We start from the raw sequence: 14,313 nt of genomic DNA, 5'->3' as shown, positions 1-14,313 counted from the left end.
ACCTCCTCTACCATTATGTTCTCCTGGTAGCCAGACAAAATTTTACAAGAATATTCTTATAGGCACTTCGTTTATTTCCTAATGCAAAATTTGTAAAAATTCAAGACGAAGTTGGCGTTGAAATGTTTCTGTGAGTGATGGGAAAAACCTTCTCATCCATCATGCTCTTCTGGTACATGGAAAACGACCTCCTCTCGCAGATTAATATGCTGTATCAAGAACTCAAATAACCAAAGAAGTGCAAAAACACTTCCTTGAGAATTATGGTCTCCTAATACACATTTCAGATCAAATTTTAAATGTTACCACGCTTTCCATTTAGGTTACAGATGCTCCTGAAACCGTCATTATTTCAGATAATTTTTTCCACACGCTGTTCTACTTGCAATTACCACGTGATTTTGGGATGAGAATGAACAACTAACTACGTGGCTCCTGTCATTGCTTTATTGTTTTACAATTTTTGACTTTGACGACTTTTCCAAATTTCTCGTAAAGAATGGCTTCACCGCCCGCAAAGGAGGACAAGATGAAGGGCGCGGGCTCGCCGATCAGTGTAAAATTATCGCCCCCCAAATTGAGCAAGAGGGTCGACCCTACCATGGGGAAAGATCCGGTTAAGGCGAGCCACTTCGACGACGACCTCGAATGGGTCATCGACAAACGCACGCACAAGGACGTCCACGGTGGCAAGCCGCCACCTCCCAAGGTCATTTCGCCCGACATGCAGTGAGTGGCCCTCCTTCCCTCCTTGTTTCTTCAAATTAACGTCCACAGCAAGCGAGTTCAGCTGTCCGCGCCACCCGACCCGCGCTCTCCTCCCGCTCCCTACCTCCAGCCGGTCTCGCCGAAACAGCTCGGCGAGAAGGCGGCGAGGAGGGAGCGCGAGGAGAAGGAGCGCAACTTCTGCAAGTGGGAGAGTCTGAACGTGCCGAGGCCCGTCGACGCCGAAACGATCGGAAAGGGCCTCTTCAGTCCGTCGCCCGAGACGAGCGCGGCGAAGGTGAGACCGAAACGGCCCGAGGAATCCGTGACGGAGGGCATGCCGGATCCGCCCGACTCCGCCGAGCTGCTGACGCGCAAGCCGAAGAGCGGCATCTTTATTAATACCAAGCGGCGCGTGACCGACAAGGACAAGGATAGTTTCGATCTCGTCTACGAGCGCAGGCCTAGACCTAGGTGAGTGGTTTTGGTTTTGCGCGGCAGTGATTGAGCTGTTCGTTCTAGGCGGGCGGAGGAGGACGACGAAATCGAGACGAAGGTGGTGAAAGACGAGCCGCCCCCGTTGGTCGAGGAGGAGGAGAGGGAGCTCGACGGTGAAGGGTTGTCGGAGTGATCCAGGCTAAATTGTTTGATTTTAGTCCATTGCAGAGACTCATTCGAGGAGTTTCTAGGCGAGGATGAGGATGTGTGCGATGTGACTTTGACGAAGATGTTCAGGCGAAAGGTGTCGCAGTGCACTGTCGCCACCTCGGTCAACTCGAAGGAGTTGGATGAGTTTCCGGTCTTCGACGAAGCCGATCTGGAGGAGGAGCCGCATATGAACAAGATCGTGCAGAAGTTTCGGCGCGACTCGGAGGCGCAGCGTTATAAACCGCCCCCGAGGAAGATCACCAGGGGCACGCTCGAGAGCCACTCGTTTACGGAAGCCGAGCAGCCGACTTTGAAGGACTTCTTCTACGGGATTACGCTTGGCACCATTAATCAGTACGACTCGCACTTTCCGGCGAGCGCGAGGGGTCTGCAGGGTATGTGCATGCCCGTTGCCGCCTACTGCTACGCAACGCTGCTGCACCCGAACAAGTGGACCGAGCTGGTGATCGACGACATTCTGGAGATCGGCACCAGGCTGTACGCCGACAGTGTTGCGACGCTTCACATGCACAACCAAGCGAAGGAGCTGCAATTCTTCGAGCTGCACAAGTATTGCTTCATCGAGACGAAGAAGATCCGCTTCCAGGTCTTCCAGCCGGAGGTGGTGGGCCAGGTGCGCTCGACCAACCGACGGATCTTCAACATGTACAAGGGTCTGCAGATCTTCTTCAATCGGCAGTCGGCCGGCATTATCAAAAGCTGCGGGCTGGACGTCGTCGTCTGGAGGGACAAGCACTACTACATCTTCGACGCCAAAGGTCGCAGGAAGGATCTTCGCGCCGACCCCACGGGACCAGCGGTACTCGCACACGTCTACGACATCCCCGACCTCTGCACGATTCTTCTCAACTACACCGACTTGTCTAACCATCCGTTTACCATATCGAAGGTCACCGTCAGCAAGGTCATGGACAAGGATGAGCCCGAGGAGGACGTCAGGTACGAGATGATTCACGACCGGAGCGATTTCAACATCATCAACGAGCACAAGGCGGTGGTGCGCGGTTCTTTCGACCTGGCCGACTTGTGCTTCGACTTCGCCCGCAACAAGCAGGCGGTGGCCATGGCGGTGGTCTGCTTGGCGTACTCGCGCATCTCCCCGCCGAGCTCGTGGCACACCAAGACCGTCGACAAAATAATGATCATCGGCAATCAGCTCTATCTCGAGCTGGTGGAGAGCGAGGACGTGGTCGAGATGGAGCTCGAGCACGTGCCGGCGATGTTCACGGTCGGTCCCTACATGGTCGACCTGCTGATTTACTCCAACGTGTACGCGGACGTGATGGCAAGGAAAGGCGCGTCCATGCTGCAGAGGTGCTTGGAGAAGTTCTTCGCGTCGAACTCAATGGCGATCGTCTTCATCTCCAGGTACACCCTAGCGATCTGGGCGCAGCGAAACATGTTCTACTGCTTCGACCCCTACTCGCGCAACGGGGAGGGGCTGAAGTGCCGCAACGGATTCGCGTGCGTCTCGATGCACGCAAACATCGAGTCGCTGGCGACCACCTGCGGCACGAATTTCGACAACGCCGACGACATCTTCCACATACACGCCCTGAAAGTACTAAAGGTGCACCGGGACCCGGCGCAAGCGCACCTATTCCCGAAGGGTATAGCCATGGACGACTACTCGCCCGATAGTTTTAAGGAGTGCAAGGTGAAGAAGAGTAAAAAGAAGGCGGCGCGCAAACAGGTGACCGCCGACTTCTCCGAGGGGGCCGTCCGGCCGCTGGCACCGTGGGCGCACCTCGACCCGTCGATTATCGAGGTCGGCTCGGCCGTCGACAGTCTGACGCCCGAGCAGCTTCCGCCGATGGTGCACAAGTTTCCGTCGAAGGTGCGCGTCGAGCACGCCGTGCTGAAGAAGCCCATCGATCTGGACTCGCCCAGTCTGTCCGACACGCAGATCGAGCCCGAACGTGCCGAGCCCGAGAAGGACGAGGGCGAGCTCGACCTCACCTCGTGGATACTCACGCAGGAGGAGCTCGAGATGGAGGGCTACGGCGAGGGGGAGGGCGACGAGGTCGAGGACCGCGGCGAGTCGGCGGCGGAGGAATACATGGCGATGGACCAGTACGCGCAGGTCAATCGCGGGTCGCTCGGCGCCGACAGAATGTCGGCGCAGGTCAATACGGACATTACGGTCGGTTTTCTGCCGGTGCCGCGCGACTTGCTATCGCCAACCAACATACGGTGGAAGCAGAGGATGCTAAAGGAGAGGGAGGTGGCGCGAAGGCGGCAGATTCTCATCATGGAGGAGGCGGTCGGGCAGCCCATCCTGACGCAATCCATGGAGTTGGCCAAGGAGAGCAACTTCGTCGATCTGCCCGATGGGAGCCAGATCATTAGGGGCACCTGCAATATTGCCGGATTGGGCGAGGACGTGGAGTACATGGCGCCGTTCGTCTGCATGATGTCCGCGGCGGTTGCGCAGAAGTACGCGCTGGGGACGTGGTCCAAAGAGATCGTGGACTACGCCTTGGGAAGCGGGGCGAAGCTGTACGGTTTGTCGAAGGTGCGCTACGATCAGGTGCCCATCCTCGACGTGCCCAAGGTGTCGCTCGGGCAGAGCAACTTCAGCATTTTGGCCGAGTATCTAACCGACAACGTCTTCAAGCAGCGGGTTTTGGAGGAGACGCTGGTGCGCCTACTGTTTCGGAAGCACGAATGCGGCTTGATTGCGACGCCCTCTTACGCCTGCGCCGTGTTTTACAAGAATCAACTGTTTTACCTCTTCGATTGTTTCGGCTGTAACGAGGTCGGCTTAGGGGAGGGCCCCAAGAACAGTGGAACGGCGTGTTTGGCGCGTTTCAAGACCGTCCAGGATTTGGCGCGGAGAATTCTGCACAACAAGACCAAGCGCGACAAGGAGGAGGAGTACGATTTTAGCCGTTTCGTCCTGAGCTCCTGCACCGCGAAACCGATACCGCCCAAGCTGATGAAATTCGGAGCGGGGGAGGACGGCGAAGATCAGGAGATCGAGGTGGAGGAGGATCACCCGCTCAGGGAGAACAAGGTCGGCTACCAACTCAGCGAAGGAATGCTGACCCTGCAAGGTTCCACCGCCCTCCACGGGAGGGCCACCAACGAATTTTACAATCTGAAGCCCGACCACTTTGTCTGCATCTGCGCGTCCTTGATGCTCCTGAACTATCCCATACTCAGATGGGACACCAAGCGGGTTAACTACGTCGTGGAGCAAGGCAACCACGTGTACTCGCACGCAGAAAACTTCTCAATAAGCGACAAGAGAATCATTCGCAACATTCTGATTTACCAGCACTTCTTCGACATCATAATCACTACGCTTAAGTTTCCAGACTGGCACGACAAGAAGAACCTCTCCACATGTAAGCCGAAGCGTAAACCCCCCACCTCCTTGTAACTAACCCCGCTCTCCCCAGGCCTGGACCACGTCATGAGAAAGCGCGACTACATCCTCATGCAGTTCCCCAACTGCTGCTACGTGATCTACAAGCACACGTCCTACTTCCACGTCTTCGACCCCTACCCCTGCCTCCAAAACGGAGCCGCCGACCCCTCAGAGGCCGGCTTCGCCGGCTGGACCATCTTCAACACGCTGGACGAGGTGAAGGAGCGCATCAAGAACCAGATCGTACCGGACGGCAACCACTTCATCTTCTACACGTTTGAGGTCACCTCCGTGTCGAAGGCGCCCAAAAGCTTGATAATCGGCCAGAAGCTGATGGACTACGAGCTCGACCAGAAGACGAAACCGGAGAAAATCGGTAAGCGCTCGCGAGCATTCTCGAAACCTTCACCGCCTTGATTTTCAGCGGCGAGCTTCAACGAGAGGGACATCTGGCTGCTGCGCGAGCCGATCCCCTGGTCGCGCGTCAACTCGTACACGGCCCGGAACGTACCGCGCGGAAGGGCCGACGAGATGTGGAACAACTGGGACGTGGAGTACGCGAACGACCTGTACTCGATCGCCGGCACGATCCACCAGAGCACCGAGCGCTTCGGCGACGAGGTCCGGGGCAAGCAGACGCTCGCGTGCCTCGTCGTCGCGATCGCCATGACCGAAATATACCCGCTCGCCGAATGGACGGCGGCGATAATAGACTCGACAGTCGTCTTCGGCAGCGGCTACTTCGTCGAGTGCGTCGCATCGATCGACGAGGAGGACCACGAGTTCGACACCGACGACCTGCAGCCGAGCTGCCTGATCTCGCCGTACCGTTTCGAGCTCGTCATCGTGCCGGTCGTGCACGGCACGATGTTCATAATGCGCGCGAACCAGTTTAACCTCTTCAAGGCGCTGAGGTTCTTCTTCGCCGGGCACAAGATTCGCAAGGGGATCGTCTGCTGCGACAAGGGAGTCGCGGAGAAGCGCTTCGTCGCGTTCGGCAAAATGCAGGAGCACGAGTACTTCATGTACGATTGCGAGATTAACGGGCCGCCGATGTTTGTCGAGCACCGGGGCGCCTCCTACGTGTTGAGGTGTAAGACGTTAAAGCGGCTCCTCTACGTCATGACTCTCACGCTTCGAGGCGGTGACTTTTTCATTTTTGAAGTCGATGTTGGTAGTTTTAGACCTGTTGAATAATAAATTCGTACCAAAAAAGAAAAGCTTGTTATCATCAAACTCTCCTTAGGGTCCTTGATCCGCACTTGAAGGCTTTAAGGTTCGGCTGGAGTTGAGAGTTTGAAGGCTTAAAAGCTTGAGGTATTTAAGGCTTGACTGCTTGAGGGTTTGAAGCCTTGAGGGCTTCACGGTTTAAAGCCTTTACAGCTTTAAGCTTGAGTGCTTGCCGGCTTGAAGTTTCGAAAGCTTGATGGCATGACGGTTTGGCTTGAGTTGAGAGTTTCAAGGCTTGACTGCTTGAAGGCCTTGAATGCTTACACGCTTGAAAGTTTGAAGCCTTGGCGGATTGAAGGCTTGAGGGCCTGACGGCTTGCACACTCGAGGTCTTGACGGCTTGGCTTGAGTTGAACGTTTGAAGGCTCGAAAATTTAAGTGCTTGAAGGCCTGACGAGTTGACGGCTGATTGCTTGACGGCTTGAAGGTTTAAGAGCTTGAATGCATGACGGATTGGCTTGAGTTGAGAGTTTGAAGGCTTGACTGTTTGAAGGGCTTACATGTTTGAAAGTTTGAAGCCTTGAGGGCCTGGCGGCTGGAAAGATTGAAGGTTTGACTGTTCGAGGGCTTGAAGACTCGAAAGCTTGGTGGTTCGTCGGCTTGTATATTGAGTTGAGTTTGTGGGATGGAAGGATTGTCGGCTTGATTGCTTGAGGACATGACGTCTTGAGAGCTTGGCTTGAAGCATTGATGGCGTAAGGGTTTGAAGGTTTAATGACTTGATGAGTTTGAGTAGGTACTTAGCGTGGGGGTTTAAAGTTTAAAGTCTAGCAGCATTGAAAGCTTGGCGGATTGAGGGCCTGGCGACTTGAAGGCTCGAGGGCTTGGCTTGAGTTGAACGTTTGAGGGCTTGAGGGTTTGATAACTTGGCGTGAGGGCTTGGCGGCTTGATGGCTTAAACGCTTGAAGACTGGGATTGAGCTAAGCGTTTGAAGGTTTGAGGGATGGAAGGAATGCCGACTTGACTGCTTGAGGACTTGAGAGTTTGGTTTGAGGGCTTGAAGTTTTGACGGCGTAAGGGTTTGAAGGCTTGGCGGATTGAAGATTTAAGTGCTTGAAGGTCTGACGGCTTGAGGGCTTGATGGCATGACGGCTTGGCTTGAGTTGAGAATTTGAAGGCTTGACTTAAGCGCTTGAAAGTTTGAGGTCTTGAAGGCTTCACGACTTAATGGCTTAAATGTTTCAAGCCTTGACGGCTTGAGGGTTTGGTGGATTGAGGGCCTGACGGCTTGAAGACTCGAGGCATTGACGGCTTGGCTTGAGTTGAAAGTTTGAAGGCTAAAAAGCTTGAGGGATGGAAGGCTTGACGGCTTGAGGGCTTAGTGCTTGACGGTTCGAGAGCTTGATGGCATGACGGCTTGGCTTGAGTCGAGAGTTTAAAGGATTGAATGCTTAAAGGGTTTGAAGGCTTGAGGGTTTGACTTGAAGCCTTGGCGGTTTAATGTCTGGAAGGCTTACACGCTTGAAATTTTGAGGTCTTGAAGGCTTCACGACTTAATGGCTTGAAGGCTTAAAGCCTTGACCGCTTGAGGGTTTGGTGGATTGAGGGCCTGATGGCTTAAAGACTCGATGTCTTGACGGCTTGGCTTGAGTTGAGGGTTTGAAGGCTTAAAAGCTTGAAGGATGAAGGCTTGACTGCTTGAAGGTTTGAAGCCTTGAAGGCTTCACGGCTTAAGGTCTTGAAGCCTTGACAGCTTTAAGATTTAAGTGCTTGGAAGTCTGACGGCTTGGCTTGAGTTGAGAGTTTGAAGGCTTGACTGATTGAGGATTTGACTTGAAGCCTTGGCGGTTTAATGTCTGGAAGGCTTACACGCTTGAAATTTTGAGGTCTTGAAGGCTTCACGACTTAATGGCTTGAAGGCTTAAAGCCTTGACCGCTTGAGGGTTTGGTGGATTGAGGGCCTGATGGCTTGAAGACTCGATGTCTTGACGGCTTGGTTTGAGTTAAGGGTTTAAAAGCTTGAAGGATGGAAGGCTTGACTGCTTGAGGATTTGACTTGAAGCCTTGACGGTTTAAGGCCTGGAAGGCTTACACGCTCGAAAGTTTGAGGTCTTGAAGACTTCACGACTTAATGGCTTGAAGGCTTAAAGCCTTGACCGCTTGAGAGTTTGGTGGATTGAGGGCCTGATGGCTTGAAGACTCGATGTCTTGACGGCTTGGCTTGAGTTGAGGGTTTGAAGGCTTAAAAGCTTAAAGGATGGAAGGCTTGACTGCTTGAGGATTTGACTTGAAGCCTTGAGCGTTTAAGGCCTGGAAGGCTTACACGCTCGAAAGTTTGAGGTGTTGAAGGCTTCACGACTTAATGGCTTGAAGGCTTAAAGCCTTGACCGCTTGAGGGTTTGGTGGATTGAGGGCCTGATGGCTTGAAGACTCGATGTCTTGACGGCTTGGCTTGAGTTGAGGGTTTGAAGGCTTAAAAGCTTGAAGGATGGAAGGCTTGACTGCCTGACGCCTTGAAGGCTTCACGGTTTAACGTCTTGAAGCCTTGACAGTTTTAAGATTTAAGTGCTTGGAAGCCTGACGGCTTAAGGGCTGAGTGCTTGAAGGTTCGAGAGCTTGATGGCATGACGGCTTGGCTTGAGTTGAGAGTTTGAAAGCTCGACTGCTTGACTAGAAGCCTTGACGGTTTAAGGCCTGGAAGACTTACACGCTTGAAAGTTTGAGGTCTTGAAGGCTTCACGATTTAATGACGTGAAGGCTTAAATGCTTCAAGCCTTGATGGCTTGAAGGTTTGTTTGGTGGATTGCGGGCCTGACGGCTTGGCTTGAGTTGCTCCCGGGTTTGAAAGCTTAAACGCTTGAAGGATGGAAGCCTTGACGCCTTGAGGGTTTGAAGGCTTCACGGCTTAAGGGCTTGAAGCCTCGACAGCTTTAAGATTTAAGTGCTTGAAAGCCTGACGGCTTGAGGACTGAGTGCTTGACGGTTCGAGAGCTTGATGGCATGACGGTTTGGCTTGAGTTGAGAGTTTGAAGGCTTGACTGCTTTAAGGTTTGACTTGAAGCCTTGACGGTTTAAGGCCTTGAAGGCTTCACGATTTAATGGCTTGAAGGTTTAAATGCTTGAAGCTAGGGGGAAACAAGTACCATTTTTGGTGCATTCAAATTCAAATTAATTCACGTTAATTCAAAAAAATTCAAAGGGGTGTACACCAAACATTCAAACTTGTTTTCCCCTAGGCTTGAAGCCTTGACGGCGTCAGGGTTTGGCGGATTGGGGGCCTGGTGGCTTGAAGACCCGGACGGCTTGGCTTGAGTTGAGGGTTTGAAGGCTTAAAAGCTTGAGGGATGGAAGGCTTGACCGCTTGACGCCTTGAGGGTTTGAAGCTTTAAAGTCTTCACGGCTTAAGCTCTTGAAGCCTTGACAGCTTTAAGATTTAAGTGCTTGAAGGCCTGAGTGCTTGACTGCTAGAGGGTTTGGTTTGAAGCCTTGATCAGTTTGAGGACTTGGCGTGGGGGTTTTAAAGGCTTGAGCACTTTAAGGCTTGAGGATTCAAAGGCTTAGTAGCTTGACGGATTGAAGGTTTAAACGCTAGAAAGCTCGACTCTTTGGATAAAATAGATTTTTTTAAATCTTGAAAGCGAATTCGATCAGGCGCACAGGACCAAAACTGCCGAATTATCTTCTCCTGATACGGCAACTTTAGGAGGTGAGCGGTATGAGGAAGTAACTATTAGGAAGGACCTCCGACTGACACTAACACGTGAATTTAAAATATTTCTGTGCTCCTAATAGGTATCGGGACAACCCACAAACCCATTTACAGCAGGTTTGTTTTTAAACGCGTAACGCTCGCTTTCATTGAGGCATTCGAATGGAATCCTCTCGGTTAAAAACAACTTCGCCCGTTCGCCTTGATCGTCGATAATTGCATTAAACTTACGTAATCATAGGGGAAATATGATTGATTAGCCAACGCACTTACCTTACCAAACGTCCGTCTGCCTTAATTAATTAACGAGCCCTAAGTAAACCCCCTGAACGTCGCGCCGAAATTGGATTAATTCATGAAAATTAGGGCGCTGTGAGGTCGGAGCACTCCTTTTCCCGTTAGATTGGTCCATTTTCAAATTCTTCGGCAGACGCATAAATTATACGACGGCAATCAAGGTGGATTGCTTAGAGGCAAGGCCAAGTTCGTCATTAATTGGAATAGCGCCGAGGTCGTTAATTACGTAATGCGGACGCTAATTCCGCCTGATTAAAGTAATCTCTTCACTTAATAACATCAAATTACATTGTTGTAATTCAAATTATACTACCAAAAAAGTAGGAGGGGTATTTTAAGGTACCTTTTAGTTTTATGGCGGTAATTACGTAAACGTGGAAGCTGTTGGTCACAAAACTTGCTAATTTATGGTTGTGGAAGTGCAAATTGTTTACTTTAGCGGAGATTAGAAAATCGCTAGATAATTAGCGCCTAAATTAACTATAATTTTAGACTCCGATTGCAAAATGTCAAAAAACAAGAAAGTAGACGTTTACATTTGGCCGTTTCGCAATTGTACCTTCAGAAATGCATAATGACTCCTGGTATTTCCAAAATCGTCGCTATCAAAACAATATATTATATGTTCTCCTGGTAGTCAGAAGAATTTTGTAGTTATTTAACGATACGTCTTCGAATATTACGTTCTCCTGATCCAAGGTTTGTAAGAATTTTAGCCAAAGTAACGTTCTCCTGGTCACAATTCTGTAACAGGAGACAATAATGTGCCAGGAGGTCGTTTTTAAGCCCGGAAGTAACTTTTCCAATGCACGAGGAGGTGTTTCTGCTCCTACTACACCGCCAATCTATTAGTAAATTTTCTTCGGATACCAAGAGACCACAAGACATCTTTTTATAAACGTAAAAGGAACGTTTCTACACTTCTACCCTCCTGGTCCCTTACTTGATATGTCAAGGGAAATAAGCAAAATCAGGAGAACATAATATTCGAAATGGTGTTAATTTTCGCTGTCCGTTATCCTTACACACCGTTAAAGAAGAAATTTGTATATGATACTGCACTGTCAAATTCAAATTCTACCCTACTATAGCAGGTACAAAGAAATTACTTTTTTAGACGATCAAATCTCTCTTTTAATTCGAGGCCACGAGGCATTCTATAATTATGAAAGAAAATCTTCAAATTTCTCTTTTAGGGGGGTCTGGGGGACATAGAATACCCCCCAGCACACGGGAAAAATCAATTACCTTGTCCTGTTTATCATGACAACTAAGTTTCGAAAGAAGGTCATCAAATCTCCTAATACTCAGAAGAATTTGCAACACTGTTTTATTGATGCCTAATGTATTTGTACCTGGAACACCTCCTCGCACATTACGTGCTCCTGATACAAGATATGTAAGACTTTCGGCCAAAGTAACGTGTCAAATATTTCTATGAGTGAAGGGAAAAAAATTTTACCCGTCATGTTCTCCTGATAGAAGAATTAGTAATAGCTCGTGTATTAGGAGGACGGGCACCTCCTCGCACGTTCTCCTGATACAGAATCTGTAAAAGTTTAAATAAAGCGTTAAAATGTTTGTGGGCGATGGCCACCTTGTTCTCCTGGTAGCCAAAGAAATTTTACAAGAGTTGCTAACTGAAACTCAGTGTCTAATTAATCTTGTGGAAGCAAAAGTACAGCGTTGAAATACTCCTGTGAATGACGAAAATATCACCCTTCCGTCATGCTCTACAAGTCACTTAATTCTTTTTTAAATTCTATATCAGGAGATCATAATGCGTATGGAGGCTTTTAGATCAATTTTAGAATCTTAGAAGAGAAGACCATAAAAGTATTTTTTAAACCTAAGAGAAACATTTCCCCACAACTTCTGTGCTCCTGATCCTTTATATTATGTCAATGGATATAAGCGATACCAGGAGAACAGTTTTGATTATGCGGGTATAACAATTCCGAAGAATTGCTATCGTGAGCTGAAAATTCTGCGACCCTGATACGACGATTTGTCAGGAGACTATAAGGCACTATGTCGCGCACTATCTGGAAGAACATTTGATCATCCATGGTTAAACTGTGCCGTCGTATTCTAATTATAGTAAGTACCTAATAATTGGGAATTATGCTTGCGTCATTAAAATTACAGTGTACAGATCGCAAAAATTATTTGTAGCTGAAGATTTATGACAGAATGCGACAGTTCATGGAATGACGAACTAAAGTCAATACATTGTGTTCTTTATTGTTTTTCTAGTAGCGGTATTTACGCTTTCACTTGGTAAGTGGAAAAATAACGTGCTAATTGAGAATTTCCGTACTTTTCCGAATACAGAGCGCCATTTCGTTTGGTTTCTTACAGAGTAACCCCAATTATCACTTAATTAGGTCTAATTACCGCTAATTAGTGTCACCAAACTATTCCAAACTATTTTCTTCTTTTCGAGAAACGTGGGAAAACAATAGATCTGCACGCGCTTAGAGCGTGATTAACTTTTGGCTTAATTATCCACTAATTACGGCAAAATTAGGCGTAATTAATACGCTAATTTATTCAAAGCGCCATCTTCAATTTATATTTACGAAGCCGAAAGTCTTGAAGGAGACTATAAACTTGTAACAAATAAATCTGAATTGATTAAGAGGCGGCCCGGAATAGCTCTAAGCTATGTAACTAATTTACAAGTACAAGTACTTCGGGTGCGCCCAATTATGCGAATCATATAAGTGGCACGTACTCAATATCATTAATTTAATTAATTCCTAAGACTAGACCTTCATGAATAATTCAAGTGTCTGAACGCGTTTTCGTAATTTACGTCGATTTAATTTTGCGATTATCGCTTGGATCAGTGAGACTTGCTCCAAAATCAGTCAAGTTTTCCATTTTCACATTCTAAAAATGAATCCTGATACCAACCTCACTTGTATGGTCTCCTAATACCAACATCTTCCCAAATATAATCGTATCAGGAGCGCAGAAATGGGCACTTTACCTCTTGAAGGGCAATTATAACAGGTGTACAGAAAATTGAAAGCATTACATTGTGACTGATCAGTTGCCTTCCATTCATGGTCTTCTAATACCAAAATCTACCCGAATATCAGGAGTAAAACGATCGGCAATTTTGTATCTGGATTTCTTTTAAAAGCAATAAATTGTATCAGGTGCGCAGAAACACTAAATTAACTACACTCTCCTAATAACCTACCAGGAGAGTAGAATATGTGAGAAAGTCTCTAATAGATTCGCATTTATACCGATTCTGCAACGATTCTACAGTATTTTTTATGAAACACTATCAGGAAATCATAAAAAACGGAAGGGTGTCAGTTACCTTATTTTTCGTTCCCGCAATGCAAGAAATGTCTATCAGGAGGACATATAATAAGAGAGAAGGTTCCTAAAAAACGTGTACCAGGAGAGTAGAATATATGAGAAAGCTTAGAGATTTACATAGACAGAAATATATTAAATAAATTCATATGCTGTTGTGCTCCTGATACAATTTTTTTTCACATTATAGTTTTAGCGGATAAAAAGACTGACGGAGATAATCTCCTGCGATTTCAGAAGTTAGGCATCAGGCGCCATTTGCCAGTTTCGGCTTCGAAAATAAGTGGTAACCTCCTGCACTGATGTGGTCCTAATACATTAGTTTCGGGGAGGTCTTATTCGAAGGATTAAATTTTAAGTAGTCCATTACAATTGCGCTAATTGCCAGTCATTGCAGATGATCCTCTTCCCGTTACTTTAACTCAAAGGATCTCCGAATGGAATTATATCAGGAGCATAGAAATGAGTCACCTGATAAACCAGAGAACATAAAGGGTCAATAAATTTCACACCTTCTAACCTTTCCATGATACTCATACCTAATTTTTTCAAAAGAAATTTATGGCAAAGGTGTGAAGAAGCTTCTAAGAAATGTATATCAAGAGAACATGATCCTTGAGATGTGCTGTAAACGACGATCATCAAAAATCTGCAATATTAATATCACCATGTGTGAGTTTTTTGAGATCAATTTGTGCCAGGATAAACGATAAGCAAAATGTGTATCAGGAGAACATAATTCGTGAAAAGATGCTGTCGCGTACATTTTACGCTTTGCTCGGTTTCTGCGAGTCCATGATAACAATCTAATAAGATAGTACCTAGCAGGTGACCTATGAACATTTTCAAAAAGAGAAATTTGTATTAGGAGAACATAACGCCTTGGGGCGCCGCTCAGATTTGTGAATGACTTTTCCTTTTCGTTTAGGTGGACGCATTACATTGCCAGACTTCACTGCTAAATGGTTTTGCACGCCCGAGGGCGTTACGAAAGTTCTTTTACACCAAACATGTGCGTTAATTTCATCTTAATTCGGTACAAAATGCTTTCAC

General features: G+C 47.9%; 2 protein-coding genes across 2 annotated transcripts in view; one reads left to right on the top strand and one right to left on the bottom strand.

Annotated features, from left to right (window-relative positions):
- Positions 1–14,313, bottom strand: part of LOC116161654 — a 41,545-nt gene that overhangs the window by 10,593 nt on the left and 16,639 nt on the right. The gene's annotated exons all lie outside the window — the stretch shown is intronic.
- On the top strand, positions 378–5,949 carry LOC116161655. The gene is made up of 6 exons (XM_031475084.1): positions 378–729; positions 778–1,179; positions 1,228–1,316; positions 1,362–4,724; positions 4,779–5,123; positions 5,172–5,949. Exons 1-6 carry the CDS (start codon positions 500–502, stop codon positions 5,942–5,944), a joined length of 5,202 nt encoding a protein of 1,733 aa, XP_031330944.1. The 5' UTR covers positions 378–499; the 3' UTR covers positions 5,945–5,949.

Source organism: Photinus pyralis, unplaced genomic scaffold, assembly GCF_008802855.1.
Source record: "Photinus pyralis isolate 1611_PpyrPB1 unplaced genomic scaffold, Ppyr1.3 Ppyr1.4_LG10, whole genome shotgun sequence".
Taxonomy (NCBI): Eukaryota; Metazoa; Arthropoda; class Insecta; order Coleoptera; family Lampyridae; genus Photinus; species Photinus pyralis.
This window is presented reverse-complemented; position numbering and strand designations above follow the sequence as displayed.

Excerpts from the sequence above, each read along its gene's own strand:
- LOC116161655 (XM_031475084.1), top strand. The coding sequence starts at position 500 with ATGGCTTCACCGCCCGCAAAGGAGGACAAGATGAAGGGCGCGGGCTCG. Across the intron at positions 730-777 it reads GTCATTTCGCCCGACATGCA|CAAGCGAGTTCAGCTGTCCG; the intron begins GTGAGTGGCCCT and ends TAACGTCCACAG. Across the intron at positions 1,317-1,361 it reads GGAGGAGAGGGAGCTCGACG|TCCATTGCAGAGACTCATTC; the intron begins GTGAAGGGTTGT and ends GTTTGATTTTAG.